Source organism: Chionomys nivalis, chromosome 8 (genome assembly GCF_950005125.1).
Source record: "Chionomys nivalis chromosome 8, mChiNiv1.1, whole genome shotgun sequence".
NCBI lineage: Eukaryota > Metazoa > Chordata > Mammalia > Rodentia > Cricetidae > Chionomys > Chionomys nivalis.
In genome coordinates this window covers 50,067,094-50,081,331 of record NC_080093.1, presented here as the reverse complement: position 1 = coordinate 50,081,331, position 14,238 = coordinate 50,067,094, and the positions used below count along the sequence as shown (strand labels likewise).

Here is a 14,238-nt window from a genome sequence, read left to right as displayed (position 1 = left end):
GGGAGCCAGCAGGTGGCACTGAGGATGGAACCCAGGTCCTCTGGAAGTGCTCTTAATTACTAAGCCATCTCTTAAGCCACTTAGCTCTTTCTTTCTTTCCTTTCTTCCTTTCTTTCCTTTTTTTATTTTCGAGACAGGGTTTCTCTGAAGTTTTTGGTGCCTGTCCTAGAACTAGCTCTTGTAGACCAGGCTGGCCTCGAACTCACAGAGATCCGCCTGCCTCTACCTCCTGAGTGCTGGGATTAAAGGTATGTGCCACCACTGCCCAGACACTTAGCTATTTTTTTAAATTTAATTTTGGGGGGAGTGTTTTTGAGACAGGGTTTCTCTGTGGCTCTGGTTGTTTGAAGCCCACTCTGTAGACCAGGCTGGCCTTGAACTCACAGAGATCCGCCTGTCCTTGCCTCCCAAGTGCTGGAATTAAAGGCGTGCATGACCACCACCTGGCTTAATTTAATGTTTAAAAGTTGTTTATGCATCTTACCGAAAGCAATCTACAGATTCAATGCAATGCCCAGCAAAATTCTTCAAAGACCTCGAAAGAACGGTACTCAACTTCATTTGGAAAAGCAAAAGACCCAGGATAGCCAAAACAATCTTGTACAATAAAAGAAGTTCTGAAGCCCTCACAATCCCTGACTTCAAACTCTACTACAGAGCTATAGTACTGACAACAGCTTGGTACTGGCATAAGAACAGACAGGAGGAACAGTGGAACCGAATAGAAGACCCAGATATCAATCCACACATCTTCCAACACCTGATATTTGATAAAGAAGCAAAAAGTATCAAATGGAAAAAAGAAAGCATATTTAACAAGTAGTGCTGGCATAACTGAATATCAACATGTAGAAAAATGAAAATAGACCCATATCTATCACCATACACAAAACTCAAGTCCAAATGCATCAAAGACCTCAACATAAAGCCAGCCTACACTGAACCTCATAGAAGAGAAGTGGGAAGTACACTTGAACACATTGGCACAGGGAACCACTTCCTAAATATAACCCCAGCAGCACAGACACTGAGAGAAACAATCAATAAATGGGACCTCCTGAAACCGAGAAGCTTCTGTAAAGCAAAGGACATGGTGAACAAGAGAAAACAACAGCCTACAGAATGGGAAAAGATCTTTACTAACCCCACATCAGACAGAAGTTTGATCTCCAAAATATATAAAAAACTCAAGCCGGGCGGTGGTGGCGCACGCCTTTAATCCCAGCACTCGGGAGGCAGAGACAGGCGGATCTCTGTGAGTTCGAGACCAGCCTGGTCTACAAGAGCTAGTTCCAGGACAGACTCCAAAACCACAGAGAAACCCTGTCTCAAAAAAAAAAAAAAAAAAAAAAAAAGAAAAAGAAAAAAAAAAAACTCAAGAAATTGGACACCAAAAGATCACATAATCCAATAAAGAAATAGAGTACAGACATAAATAGAGAACTCTCAACAGAGGAATCTAAAATGGCTGAAAGACACTTAAGGAAACGTTCAATATCCTTAGTCATCAGAGAAATGCAAATCAAAACAACTCTGAGATTCCATCTAACACCTGTAAGAATGGCCAAGATCAAAAACACTGATGACAACTTATGCTGGAGAGGTTGTGGGGAAAAGGGAACACTTCTGCACTGCTGGTGGGAGTGCAAGCTGGTACAACCCCCTTGGATGTCAGTGTGGTGATTTCTCAGAAAATTAGGAAACAACCTTCCTCAAGACCCAGTAATACCACTTTGGTTATATATCGAAAGGATGCTCAATCGTGCCACAAAGACATGTGCTCAACTATGTTCGTAGCAGCTTTGTTTGTCATAGCCAGAACCTGGAAACAACCTAAATGCCCCTCGACTTAAGAATGGATAAGGAAAATGTGGTACATTTACACAATGGAGTACTACACAGCAGAAAAAAATAATGACAGTTTGAATTTTGCCAGAAAATGGATGGAACTAGAAAACGTTATTTTGAGTGAGGTAACCCAGACTCAGAAAGACAATCATCACATGTACTCACTCATAGGTGGTTTTCAAACATAAAGCAAAGAAAGCCAGTCTACAAACCACAATCCCAGACAACAATGTAGACACTAAGAGAGACTTACATAGATATAATCTACATGGGAACTAGAAAGTATAAAAAGACAAGGTCTCCTGAGTAAATTGTGAGCATGGGGACCTTGGGGGAGGGTTGAAGGGGGAAGGGGAGAGGCAGGGAGGGGAGCAGAGAAAAATGTAGAGCTCAAAAAATATCAATTAAAAAGAAAAAAAGTTATGTATGCATGTACTTGTGTGTTTAGTGTGTATGGTGCATGCACAGGTGTGTGTACATATGTATGGAAGCCAGAGGAGGCCATCAAGTGTCCTGTTTTATTACTCTCCACTTTATTCTCTTAAAGCAGTCTCTCTCACTGAACTTGGAGCTCAGCTGGCAGGCAACAAGCACCTGCTATCAGATACCCCTGCTTCTGGCTACTACAGCACTGGTGGGTGCTATAGGTACAATATGACTGTGTTGGCTTTTTCTTTTTTTAACCACTGTCCTGCCTGTCCTGGAACTAACTCTGTAAACTAGGCTGGCCTTGAACTCAGAGATCCTCCTGCCTCTGCCTCCCAAGTGCTGTAATTAAAGGCGTGTGCAGTCACCATCAGTCCTATGTTAGCTTTTTACATGGGTATTGGAATTCGAGTCCTCATACTTGTGCAGCAAACACTCTTACCTGCTATCTCCCCAGATCCTCATTTCTCTACTTGACAGCATATTTTCAGTACAGAAGAAAAAAAAGTGTTTATGGCCACAGAATCATTAAGAACATAAAAATACTCATTAATGGATATTAATGTCTTTCAAACTAGGCTTCTGTTATTTCAAAATACTTGTTTTTGAGATAGGCCCTTACTATGCAGGTCAAGCTAATATAAAACTCTCACTCTTCCTGCCTTAGTCTCTTGCTCTTACCCTCTCCCTCCCCTGTGGTGTGAATTACCAAATGTGGTAGTTGCCCAGAGCAAGGGATGGAGGATAGACAGTCTGGTAAGGTTAACAGTTAATGAATGTGACGTCTCTTCTGAACACTGTAGCAGGGTCTGCGGTTATGTGTTTCAAGTAGGTGAGACAAATGGAATCTGAATTATAGTCCAGTGAACACGTTATTTAAAACAGTATGCTATGTTTATGCCGCATGCAGTGGGGCATATCTTTTATCTCATCACTTAGGAGGCAGGGGCAGGCAGATCTGCGAGAGTTTCAGGTCAGTCTGGGCTACATAGTGAAACACTGTCTCAAGAAACAAAACAATCGAGCTGGGGAGACGGCTCAGCGGTTAAGAGCATTGCCTACTCTTCCAAAGGACCTGAGTTCAATTCCCAGCAACCACATGGTGGCTCACAACCATCTGTAATGAAATCTGGTGCCCTCTTCTGGCCTGTAGACATATAGACAGAATATTGTATACATAAGAAATAAATATTTTAAAAAAAGAAACAAAACAATCAAACAAACAACAACAATAACAAAAAACCCCACTGTGCTAGGGGCGGGAGAGATGGTCCAGTGGTTAAGAGCACTGGCTGCTCTTTCAGGACCCTAGTTTGATTCCTAGCACCCACATAGTGACTAATAACTACCATTCCAGTTCCAAGGGATCCAATGCTTCCTCCAACCTTCGAGAGCACTGTACACATGATACACAGACATAAAAAAAAGAAAAAGAGCTCTTAACCATTGAGCCATGCTTTTCTTTACCAAAATCTTTAATCTTAAATAAAAAGCATTTAAAACAGTACGCATAAGAAGAGTCTGGTAGGAGGAAATCAGACCACTGAGGGTGTGCCATTGAAGGGGCCTGTCTCTTCTTAGTCTCTTCCTTTCTTTCTCCCTTACCTATGCGCACAGGCCCACAAAGGACTGAGACCCCAAAAGGGTGAATCGAAAGACATCTTTACTCCCTCTAATCTGATTATCTTGGTTAATTACGGTGATGGAAAGCTGACGAACACTGGTGTTCGTGTGGACTGTAACATGAAGAATTTCACTCATGATTGCACTGGTATTTTCAGTGCAAGTATCATCTCAGCGTGAATGGCAGATAATACCACAGCATTACTGTGGAAAGGATTTTGACTCATATCCTCTAATGGTGTCTTAAGGAGCTCCTTTTAAATACTGCTGTGTAATTAGAATGGAAAGCTCATTAAAGGCAGGGATTTTTGTTTTATTTACCACTGCCTCATTTGTGCCTAAATCCATGCTCAATATATAATGAAATCTCAATCAGTATTTACTAAATAAATCAATAAATAGGTGATTGAAACTGAATGCAGTAACAGCTATAATTCTTTTCAACTGTTTGGAAATAAAGTGACTTAAACATTCAGGATAGTCGGGCAATGGTGGCGCACGCCTTTAATCCCAGCACTCGGGAGGCAGAGGCAGGCGGATCTCTGTGAGTTCGAGACCAGCCTTGTCTACAGAGCTAGTTCCAGGACAGGCTCCAAAGCCACAGAGAAACCCTGTCTCGAAAAACCAAAAAAAAACAAAAAAACAAAAAACAAAAAAAACCATTCAGGATATTTATAGTTTTTGCTATAATCACAGATTTTACAGAATGTCAAATATTTAATCAGGAAATGAAATTATTTCCTTTGGCAAGAGCATTTGATGACAGGAAGGGCAAAAGCAGCAAGTTCAAAATTGTACCCACAGTGTTTGTCCCTGAAGTGGGGCAGAACCAGGAGAGCACAACAAAGCACCGAAGGCTCTCTTCACAGGCTTGCTTCCCAAAGGCAGTGTTTATTAGCAGCATGTCACAGGTTTTGGAGGAATCATGCACAAAGATGAACGGGGAATCAGACTATGTCTTAAGACCGAGGAATTCATCAGGAGTGATAGAAGTTTTAAAGTTAATTTTTTTGTTTTTAGGCCAGGTGGTGGTGGTGGTGCACATTTTTAATGCCAGCACTTTGGAGGTAGAGGCAGGCAGATCTCTGAGTTTGAGGCCATCCTAGTCTATCAACCAAGTTCTGGAACAGCCAGGGCTACACTGAGAAACCCTGTCTCAAAAAAACAAAAACAAGCCGGGCAGTGGTGGCGCACACCTTTAATCCCAGCACTCGGTGGGATCTCTGTGATTTCGAGGCCAGCCTAGTCTATAAGAGCTAGTTTGAGGACCGGCTCCAAAAGCTACAGAGAAACCTGTCTCGAAAAACCAAAACCAACCAAACAAAAACAAAAACAAAAAAATGAGGTTTATTTTATGTGTATAAGCATTTTGCTAGTAGCATTTATATATGTGTACTATGTGCATGCCTGGTGCCTATGGAGGTCATAATAGGGCATCGGATTCTCTAGAACAGAAGTTAAAGATGGTTGTGAGCCACCATTTGGGAGCTAAACTCAGCTCTTCTGGAAGAACAATTAGTGTTCTTAACAGCTAGGTCATCTTTTCAGCCTGAAAAATGTGAAGTTTTAAAAAATTATTTTTATTGTTGGGCATGGTGGCACATGCCTTTAATCTGGCACTCTGGAGGCAGAGGCAGGAGGATCTCTGTGAGTTTGAGTCAGCCTACTCTACATGGTGAGACGTCCAGAGCTACATAGTGAGACCCTGTCTCAAAATTTTTTTTAAAACATTAATTTTACTTAGGTGTATATGTGAGTCTGTGTATTATGTATACATGCCTAAGGAAGCCAGAGGAGTTAGATTCCCTAGATGCGGAGTTACAGGTAGATGCAAACTGCCTGCCATGGATGGACACTGGGAACAGAACTCAGGTTCTTTGAAAGATCAGTACTTGTTTTTGAGAAAGGGTCTTTCTCTATAGACCAGGCTAGCCTTGAATCACAGTTCACAGAGATCAGCCTGTCTCTGCCTTTCTTTTTTTAAAAATTTATTTATTTTATGTACATTGGTGTTTTTGCCTTCATATATGTCTGTGTGAGGGCATTGGATCCTGTGGAACTGGAGTCACAGACAGTTGTGAGCTATCATGTGGGTGCTGGGAGTCGAACCCTGGTCCTCTGGAAGAGCAGTCAGTGCTCTTAACCTCTGGGCCATCTCTCCAGCTTGCTGTCTCTGCCTTTCAAGTGCTGTGTTCAAAGGTGTGTCCAACAAACCTAGTTAGTACATACGCGACGCCCCCTCCCCAAACCCCAGGATTTTTTTGTGTAGTCCTGGCTGTCTTGGAACTATCTCTGTAGACCAGGCTGGCCTCAAAGTCACTGAGATCCGCCTGCCTCTACTGCCTGAGTGCTGGGACTAAAGGCGTGCCCACCACCATCCAGCTAGTACATACTCTTAACTACAGATCCAATTTTCTAGCCAGTTGTGAGCCACTTTGTGGGACTCAAACCCAGGTTCTCTGGAAGAGTAACCAGTGCTCACAACCACTGAACCATGTCTCCAACTGAAGGTGTTAATGAAGGCCATTTAGTACAATAAATACCACAAAGCAGGCAAACTAGCCAATAAAGTATGCTAGTTTGTAGGGAATCACTACATAGTTCACTGTTTTTTTAATGACTGAGAGACCATTCTCAAGCTGAAGGATTCAGTCATTATTTAACCACTACAGAGGCACTTAGGAACCTCACTAAGCTCCAGGGAGGGAGTCATCATTAGAAAGGATTGATCAGCTAAAGAGGATCTAGGAATGGAGTTTAATTAAATATAAATTACATACTCTTTCCAATCTCAGCTCTACCACTGAATAATTAGGTGGCAACAGGTACATTCTTTTTTTTTTTTTAAAGATTTATTTATTATGTATACAGTGTTCTGCCTGCATGTATGCCCGCACGACAGAAGAGGGTGCCAGATCTCATTACAGATGGTTGAGAGCCACCATGCGGTTGCTGGGAATTGAACTCAGGACCTCTGGAAGAGCAGCCAGTGCTCTTAACCTCTGAGCCATCTCTCCAGCCCCAGGTAAATTCTTAAATGCTTCTTCTTCTTCTTTTTTTTTTTTTTTTGGTTTTTCGAGACAGGGTTTCTCTGTGGCTTTGGAGCCTGTCCTGGAACTAGCTCTTGTAGACCAGGCTGGTCTCGAACTCACAGAGATCCGCCTGTCTCTGTCTCCCGAGTGCTGGGATTAAAGGCGTGCGCCACCACCGCCCAGCCTTAAATGCTTTTGTAGTTAAATTTCTCTGTTTTTTGAATTATATTTGTGAAATGTGTTAGATCCCCTGAGGACACAGAATTAATGTAGAAGTATTAAGTGTGAGAGCTACCTAGATCATACAATACTCCAGTAAATTTTAAATTGCTAAGACTAATAATCTATAAATTTTTTACATCCTATGGGAAGCCTCCGAAAGTGCTTCCTTAATCCAGAAATTGGAGGATTAAGACTGGAACAGTGCTCGCTCTCTCTCTCTCTCTCTCTCTCTCTCTCTCTCTCTTTGCTTTTTCGAGACAAGGTTTCTCTGTAGTTTTAGAGCCTGGCCTGGAACTAGCTCTTGTAGACCAGGCTGGCCTCGAACTCACAGAGATCCACCTGCCTCTGCCTCCTGAGTGCTGGGATTAAAGGCGTGCGCCACCACCGCCCAGCGCAGCCCTATTCCTTTATGATGCTGTCTGTTTCACTGATATGATTAGGCAGGCAGCAGAGAAGGACCATTTTGTTCTTCAAGACAAATATCAAGAAACTGAGGATCTTAGAGGCGGAACTGGAACTCTTGTCTCATTAGCTCAGATGTTCCTCTCTGCTCTTCAACTGTTCCTCTACCTAGCTGAGGAGAGGGGTGGCTCAGGGAGTTTCTGTAGCTGGGACAGGGAAAAGCACTGTCTAGTTTCTCCAGGCCCTGAAAATTCACCATTCAACTCACCTGCAGCTTCACGGCAATGACTACCGAATTAAGATCTTTGTCCATTTCTTTAAGCATAACAAGTTTCTTCAGGGTCAAGCTGAACAGCCTAGAAAAATACAGAGAAAGAAGGTCCTGTTAAATATAAGAACTTGTGCGCAGGTAACATTTACCGTGGGAATCTGCTCTACTACAAGTAAGACTATGAGAAGGCCACTCAAGGTGGCTTTAGCTTGTATGTTCGGCAAGTGTTAAAGGTGTATCACTCTGTGGACTTCAGTAGATGTCTATATATCTCAAGTCGAAAACCATAGATTGCCACTGCTAATGTGGAGCTATTTCAGGGGAACCGGGAGACAGAGATATGGTTATTCAGTTTTCCCCCTACCTGCCACTTACGCATATCTGAAACATTTACAGATGTAAGTCTTAGCAACATAGAGAATACACATACACACCCATTAGCATGCAAAGTAAGAAGAGATACTTGCTAAAGTCTTCAGAGTCTCAAGGAAGGATTTTAGAGCTAACTACAAAATACTTCAGAATAATACAAAAGCAGATAAAACCAATACAATAAAATCTTAATGAATGTTCCATTGTGGAGAGAAACAATACAGGAGCACATTAACTCTTTCTGTCTTTCTGTAGGATTTTAAATTTTCATGGGAATAATAAAAGTTAGGTATCTTCTGGCAGGGGGAAGAGAATAAAAAAATGTTTTACTCCACAAATATTAACATGCACTCTAGGGTCAAAGTAATTAAGTTAAAGCACTAGCCAGGCGGTGGTGGCGCACACCTTTAATCCTGCACTCAGAGCACAAAGGAAGACGGATCTCTGTGGGTTCGAGGCCAGCCTGGTCTACAAGAGCTAGTTCTAGGACAGGCTCCAAAGCTACAAAGAAACCCTGTCTCGAAAAGCAAACAACAAAACAAAAAAATAATGGGAAAAGAATAAACAGAGAGCCGGGCAGTGGTGGCGCACGCCTTTAATCCCAGCACTTGGGAGGCAGAGGCAGGCGGATCTCTGTGAGTTCGAGCCCAGCCTGGTCTACAAGAGCTAGTTCCAGGACAGGCTCCAAAGCCACAGAGAAACCCTGTCTCGAAAAACCAAAAAAAAAAAAAAAAGAATAAACAGATCAGTGGCAAGGAACAGAGTCTGTATACATAGAAATTTACCACGTAGGTAGACAAACTACTCAATTAACAAACAGTACCATACTGGAAAACTGGCTATATGAACAAGAACAATGACAGATAATTGTTTTATTCCTTATATTAAGGGCAGATTCATGAGTTAAATAAAATGAGAAAAGCAATCAAGCCACAAAAGTTCTAGAAAAAAAAATATGACTTAAAAAAAATTCCAAACCAGGTGCACATGCCTTTAATTCCACCACTTGGAGGCAGAGGCAAGAGGATGTCTGTCACTTCAAGGATAAACTGGTCTACAGAGTGAGTTCCAGGACTGCAGTGATATTTTGTTTATGTTTTAACAAATGAAGCTTGCCTGAAGATCAGAGTGCAGAGCTAAGACACTAGAGGCCAGACAGGAGTGGCACACACCTTTAATCCCAGTATTTGGGAGACAGAGGTAGAGAGATCTCCCTTAGTTCAATGCTACTCTGAGCTACACAAGATTAAATCTGTCAGGCTGGGTGGTGGTGGTGCACGCCTTTAATCCCAGCAGTTGGAAGGCAGAGGCAGGAGGATCTCTGTGAATTCGAGGCCAGCCTGGTCTACAAGAGATAGTTCCAGGACAGGCTCCAAAGCTACAGAGAAACCCTGTCTTGAAAAAAAAAAAAAAAGATTAAATCTGTCTAAAAGAGAAACAGCTCACACAAAGGTGATCCCAGCACTGGATCACATGCCTTTAATCTCAGCACTAGGGGAGCTGGAGACAGGAGTGATACGGTTGGGCGGAGAGAGGAATACAAGTGGAAGGAGACAGAAACTCAGTGCAGTCTGAGGTTTGGTGGAAAGATGGAGTATGGAGATGCATTCTGAGGATGCAGTTTGAGGTCAGAATCTGCCCTTTGGTCTGAGCATTGGTAGAGGTAGCAACTCTAGTGGCTGCCACTCTGCTTCTCTGATCCTTCAGTTTTCACCCCCATACCTGACTCCAGGTTTTATTTATTAAAGCCAACTAGAATTTGTGCTACCCAGGAATAGAGAGAGACCCTGTCTCAAGACAACAACGAAAGCAAACCCAGGGTATGGGAGGCCACCTGCTGCTTTTGATCTCAGAATTTAGAAAGTAGAGGCCAGTCGATCTCTGTGAGTTTCAGGCCAGTTGGGGTGACATAGTAAGAACCCATCTCAAACAAAAACAACAACCAAAAAAGGCGGGGGGGGGGGGGGCGCAAATTGAAAAGCATGGCACCAAAATCAGGATTTATACAGGAACTGACTGGCCAACCTATTTAAAATAAAAAGATTCCATACAGAAAAATAAATGAAAAAGAAATAATTACTACTTCTTCTTTTTTTTTTTGGGGGGGGGGGGTTCAAGACAGGATTTCTCTGTAGCTCTGGAGCCTGCCCTGGAACTAGCTCTTGTAGACAAGGCTAGCCTTGAACTCACAGAGACCCTCCTGCCTCTGCCTCCTAAGTGCTAGGATTAAAGGTATGCGCCACCACTGCCCAGTTAAAATTTCACATTTTAAAAGCGAAACTAAAGCGTGGTGGTGCATGCCTTTAATCCCAGCACTGAGAAGCAGAGGCAGGAGGGTCTCTGTGAGTTCAAGGCCAGCATGGTCTACAAAGTTTTAAAAGCTAAACTAAAGCGTGGTGGTGCATGCCTTTAATCCCAGCACTGAGAAGCAGAGGCAGGAGGGTCTCTGTGAGTTCAAGGCCAGCATGGTCTACAAAGTGAGTGCCAAGACAGTCAGAGCTGTTACACAAGAAAAACCCTGCCTCAAAAATCCAAAACCAAACCATACACAAACAAAATAAAAAGACAAAGCAAAAGTACTTGTAATAAGAAGCAAAACTTCCCAAATTAAAACTGACATAAAATGAGGAAAGAATCCCAGCACTCAGGAAGCAGAGGCAAGCGGATCTCTGTGGGTTCGAGACCAGCCTGGTCTACAAGAGCTAGTTCCAGGACAGGCTCCAAAGCTACAGAGAAACCCTGTCTCGAAAAACAAAAAAAAAAAAAAAAAAAAAAGATACTGAATCATCAATTCGCCAGGAAGATAATTCCTGACCTGTATATACTTAGTAAAAATAACTCTAAAATATAGACCATGAGAAGTATAAGCTAACTATCAGAAGGACACACTTGAACCTCCTCTCTAGTAATTGATAAACAAAAGCTGGTAGAATTATAGGCACTCTACTGAATGTAAATGTATGGACTCCAATAGCTGGAAACTACACGATCTTCTTAAGACTACATGGGATGTTTTCAAGATCTTCAAGAGGCAGTAATACAAGTACCACTCTTTCTCATGAAAATGCAATTAGCCGGGCAGTGGTGGCGCACACCTTTAATCCCAGCACTCGGGAGGCAGAGGCAGCAGAATCTTTGTGAGTTCGAGGCCAGCCTGGCTTACAAGAGCTAGTTCCAGGACAGGCTCCAAAGCTACAGAGAAACCCTGTCTTGAAAAATCAAAAAAAGGGCTAGAGAGATGGTTCAGCGGTTGCCTGCCCTTCCAAAGGTCCTGAGTTCAATTCCCAGCAACCACATGGTGGCTCACAACCATCTGTAATGAGGTCGGGTGCCTTCTTCTGGCCTGCAGGCACACAGACAGAATATTGTATACATAATAAATATTTAAAAGAAGAAAGAAAGGTAGCTGAAGAGATGGCTCAGCGGTTAAGAGCACTGCTCCTTCTTCCCGAGGTCCTGAGTTCAATTCCCAGCAACCATATGGTGGCTCACAACCATCTGTAATGAGATCTGGAGCCCTCTTCTGGCCTGCAGACAGACTTACAGACAGAACATTGTATACATAATAAATAAATAAATTAAAAAAAAAAGAAAGAAAAAGAAAATGCAGTAACAAGTTAGAAATCAGTAATAAATGTGTTACTATATGAAGACCCCCCAAATGACTAATGTTGGAGACAATTGTGAATACAAAGGAGACGTGGATTGGCAGTTAGGTCAGAGGGCGCTGGCTCTTGAGCATGGACGGCATGGATGGCTGGTAGGGAGGAAGTAGGCTCTTTATTGAGATGGGCTTGTTATGAAAACCAGTTTGGTTCTGTGTTCTCTATCACATGTTCTCTTAGGTCTTCTGCCAAGATGTGATAGGACTAGAAGCTCCTCTCCCCACACCCGAGCAGCAGTCCCACAGTCTTGGACTTTGTAGCCTGCAGAATCCTTGGGAAATAAATATTTATTGTTTATAAACTTCCTAGTCTGTGGTATTCTGTTAATGGTAGCACAAAATGAACTAAGACAGTAAGATAACATCAAAAGAACACATGAAAATGTAGGAATATCCATGTAAAAAACTCATGGATCAAGGAAGAAATCCTAAAAGAAAACAGAAAATAGAAAAAAACCATTGAAATATTAAATTATTAAAATATTTAAAAACATGCTTTCCCTCTGCCACACTAAATCAGAGGCTCTAGTATGCTCAGCATCCTTTCTTTTTCTTTTTCTTTTTTTTTGACAGGGTTTCTCTGTGTAACAACCCTGGCTGTCCTGGAACTGCCTTTGTAGGCCAGGCTAGCCCTGAACTCACAGAGATCCACCTGCCTCTGTCTCCTTCGTGCTGGGATTAGAGGTATGCACCACCACTGCCCAGCATGGTTGTCACACATCCCCAATTGGATCTCTGAGTTGGAGGCCAGCCTGGTCTACAGAGAGAGTTCCAGGACAGTTACACAGGAAAACCCTGTCTCAAAAACCAAACCAAACCAAACCAACCTCCCCCAACCAAAATAAATAAATAAATAAATAAAATAATAATCCCAAAACACTAGAAAAAGATTGGCTTCACTCACTGCCACAGGTGGAGGCGTAAAGAATGCTAACACTGACTTACTAGAGGGGTTAGAGACGCCCTCCATCCACATAGAACTTATGTAGTGGCCAAAGCCTGAACAGCACCAAGTCCATCTTAGGTGCTTGCATTCAATTGCGATGAGCCACAGTATGTCCAGCTGGTAAAGACCCTCTGTGCTGCGTACCACAACAAAGGTTGAGACAACAAGAGACTATGGGAATGGGTAGGACTCTAAAACGGTTCCAGAGGGGAAAACTGCCAGAAGGGATGCAGCTGTATAGTGGTTAAGGACTACCCAAAGAATCCCAAGTCAGGGATGTCATTTAAGACTACTTTTAAGGCCGGGCGGTGGTGGCGCACGCCTTTAATCCCAGCACTCGGGAGGCAGAGACAGGCGGATCTCTGTGAGTTCGAGACCAGCCTGGTCTACAAGAGCTAGTTCCAGGACAGACTCCAAAACCACAGAGAAACCCTGTCTCAAAAAACCAAAAAAAAAAAAAAAAAAAAAAGAGACTACTTTTAAGTGCAAGAAATAAATAAAATTTTTGGCCCATTTTCTTAAAAAAAATTACATCTCAAAATCTTGCTATAAATTTTAACTAGAGCAGTTCCTAGAAATAAACTGGTTTGTTATTATTTTATTTTACTAAAATAAAAAACAAACAAAAATAAACAAACAAAAAATGTCACTATATTGATCAGGCTGGTCTTGATCTCCTGGCAATATTTTTACCTCCTGCTTCTGTTTTCTGGGTGGTGGGATTACAGGAGTGTGCAACCATACCAGGACATCTTGTTCATTTGTGTATGTATGCATGTGTGTGCAAAGTCACACCTGCATACACTCATGTGTGAAAGTCAGAACCTCAGGTGAAATTCCTTAAGTGCTCTCCACTTAAATTTATTTATTGAGATGAGGTGTGTCACTGGCCTGGAACTCACCACATAGGTTCGGCTGCTGGTAAGCCCCGTGGAGTCCTGTCTCTACCTTCCCAACGCTAGGAGTCTAAGACTGTCAACCCTGCTGGCTCCCCGTCCCCGAAAAACAGGGTTTCTCTGTGTAGCCCTGACTGTCCTGGAACTTCATCTGTAGACCACGCTGACCTCAAACTCAGAGAAAATTTACTTAGGTAGAACTGAAAATTTGGATGAGTAAAGCAGACAGCTAAAAAAAAAAAATTGTAGCATAAATTATTTAAAAAGCTGGAGATATTTGTATATAGACATAAGTAATTATTAAAGACATTGGTCAGTAATTGAAGCTACTCTGAAGAAGAAAACAGCAAGTTTGGATGATGTTTATATGAAAATTCTACAAAATATTCTAAGAAAATTTTAACCCTATACACATTCTTACAGAAGATCTGAAGAAAAGAACACATTCCAAATCTATAAACTCAAGAGAATCTCTTAACGCACCAATCTCACGTCAGCATAATGAATGAACTGAAAGAAACAAACGTCACTGTTTT

At 42.2% G+C, this 14,238-nt stretch overlaps 1 protein-coding gene across 4 annotated transcripts in view; it reads right to left on the bottom strand.

The window, feature by feature from the left end:
• Pacs1 (phosphofurin acidic cluster sorting protein 1) overlaps positions 1-14,238 on the bottom strand; it is a 118,717-nt gene that overhangs the window by 33,546 nt on the left and 70,933 nt on the right. For all 4 annotated transcript variants that reach the window (XM_057778337.1, XM_057778338.1, XM_057778339.1 and 1 more), the window contains exon 2: positions 7,822-7,909. In XM_057778337.1, the coding sequence (XP_057634320.1) occupies positions 7,822-7,909 (88 nt within the window). The remainder of the gene's footprint in view (positions 1-7,821; positions 7,910-14,238) is intronic.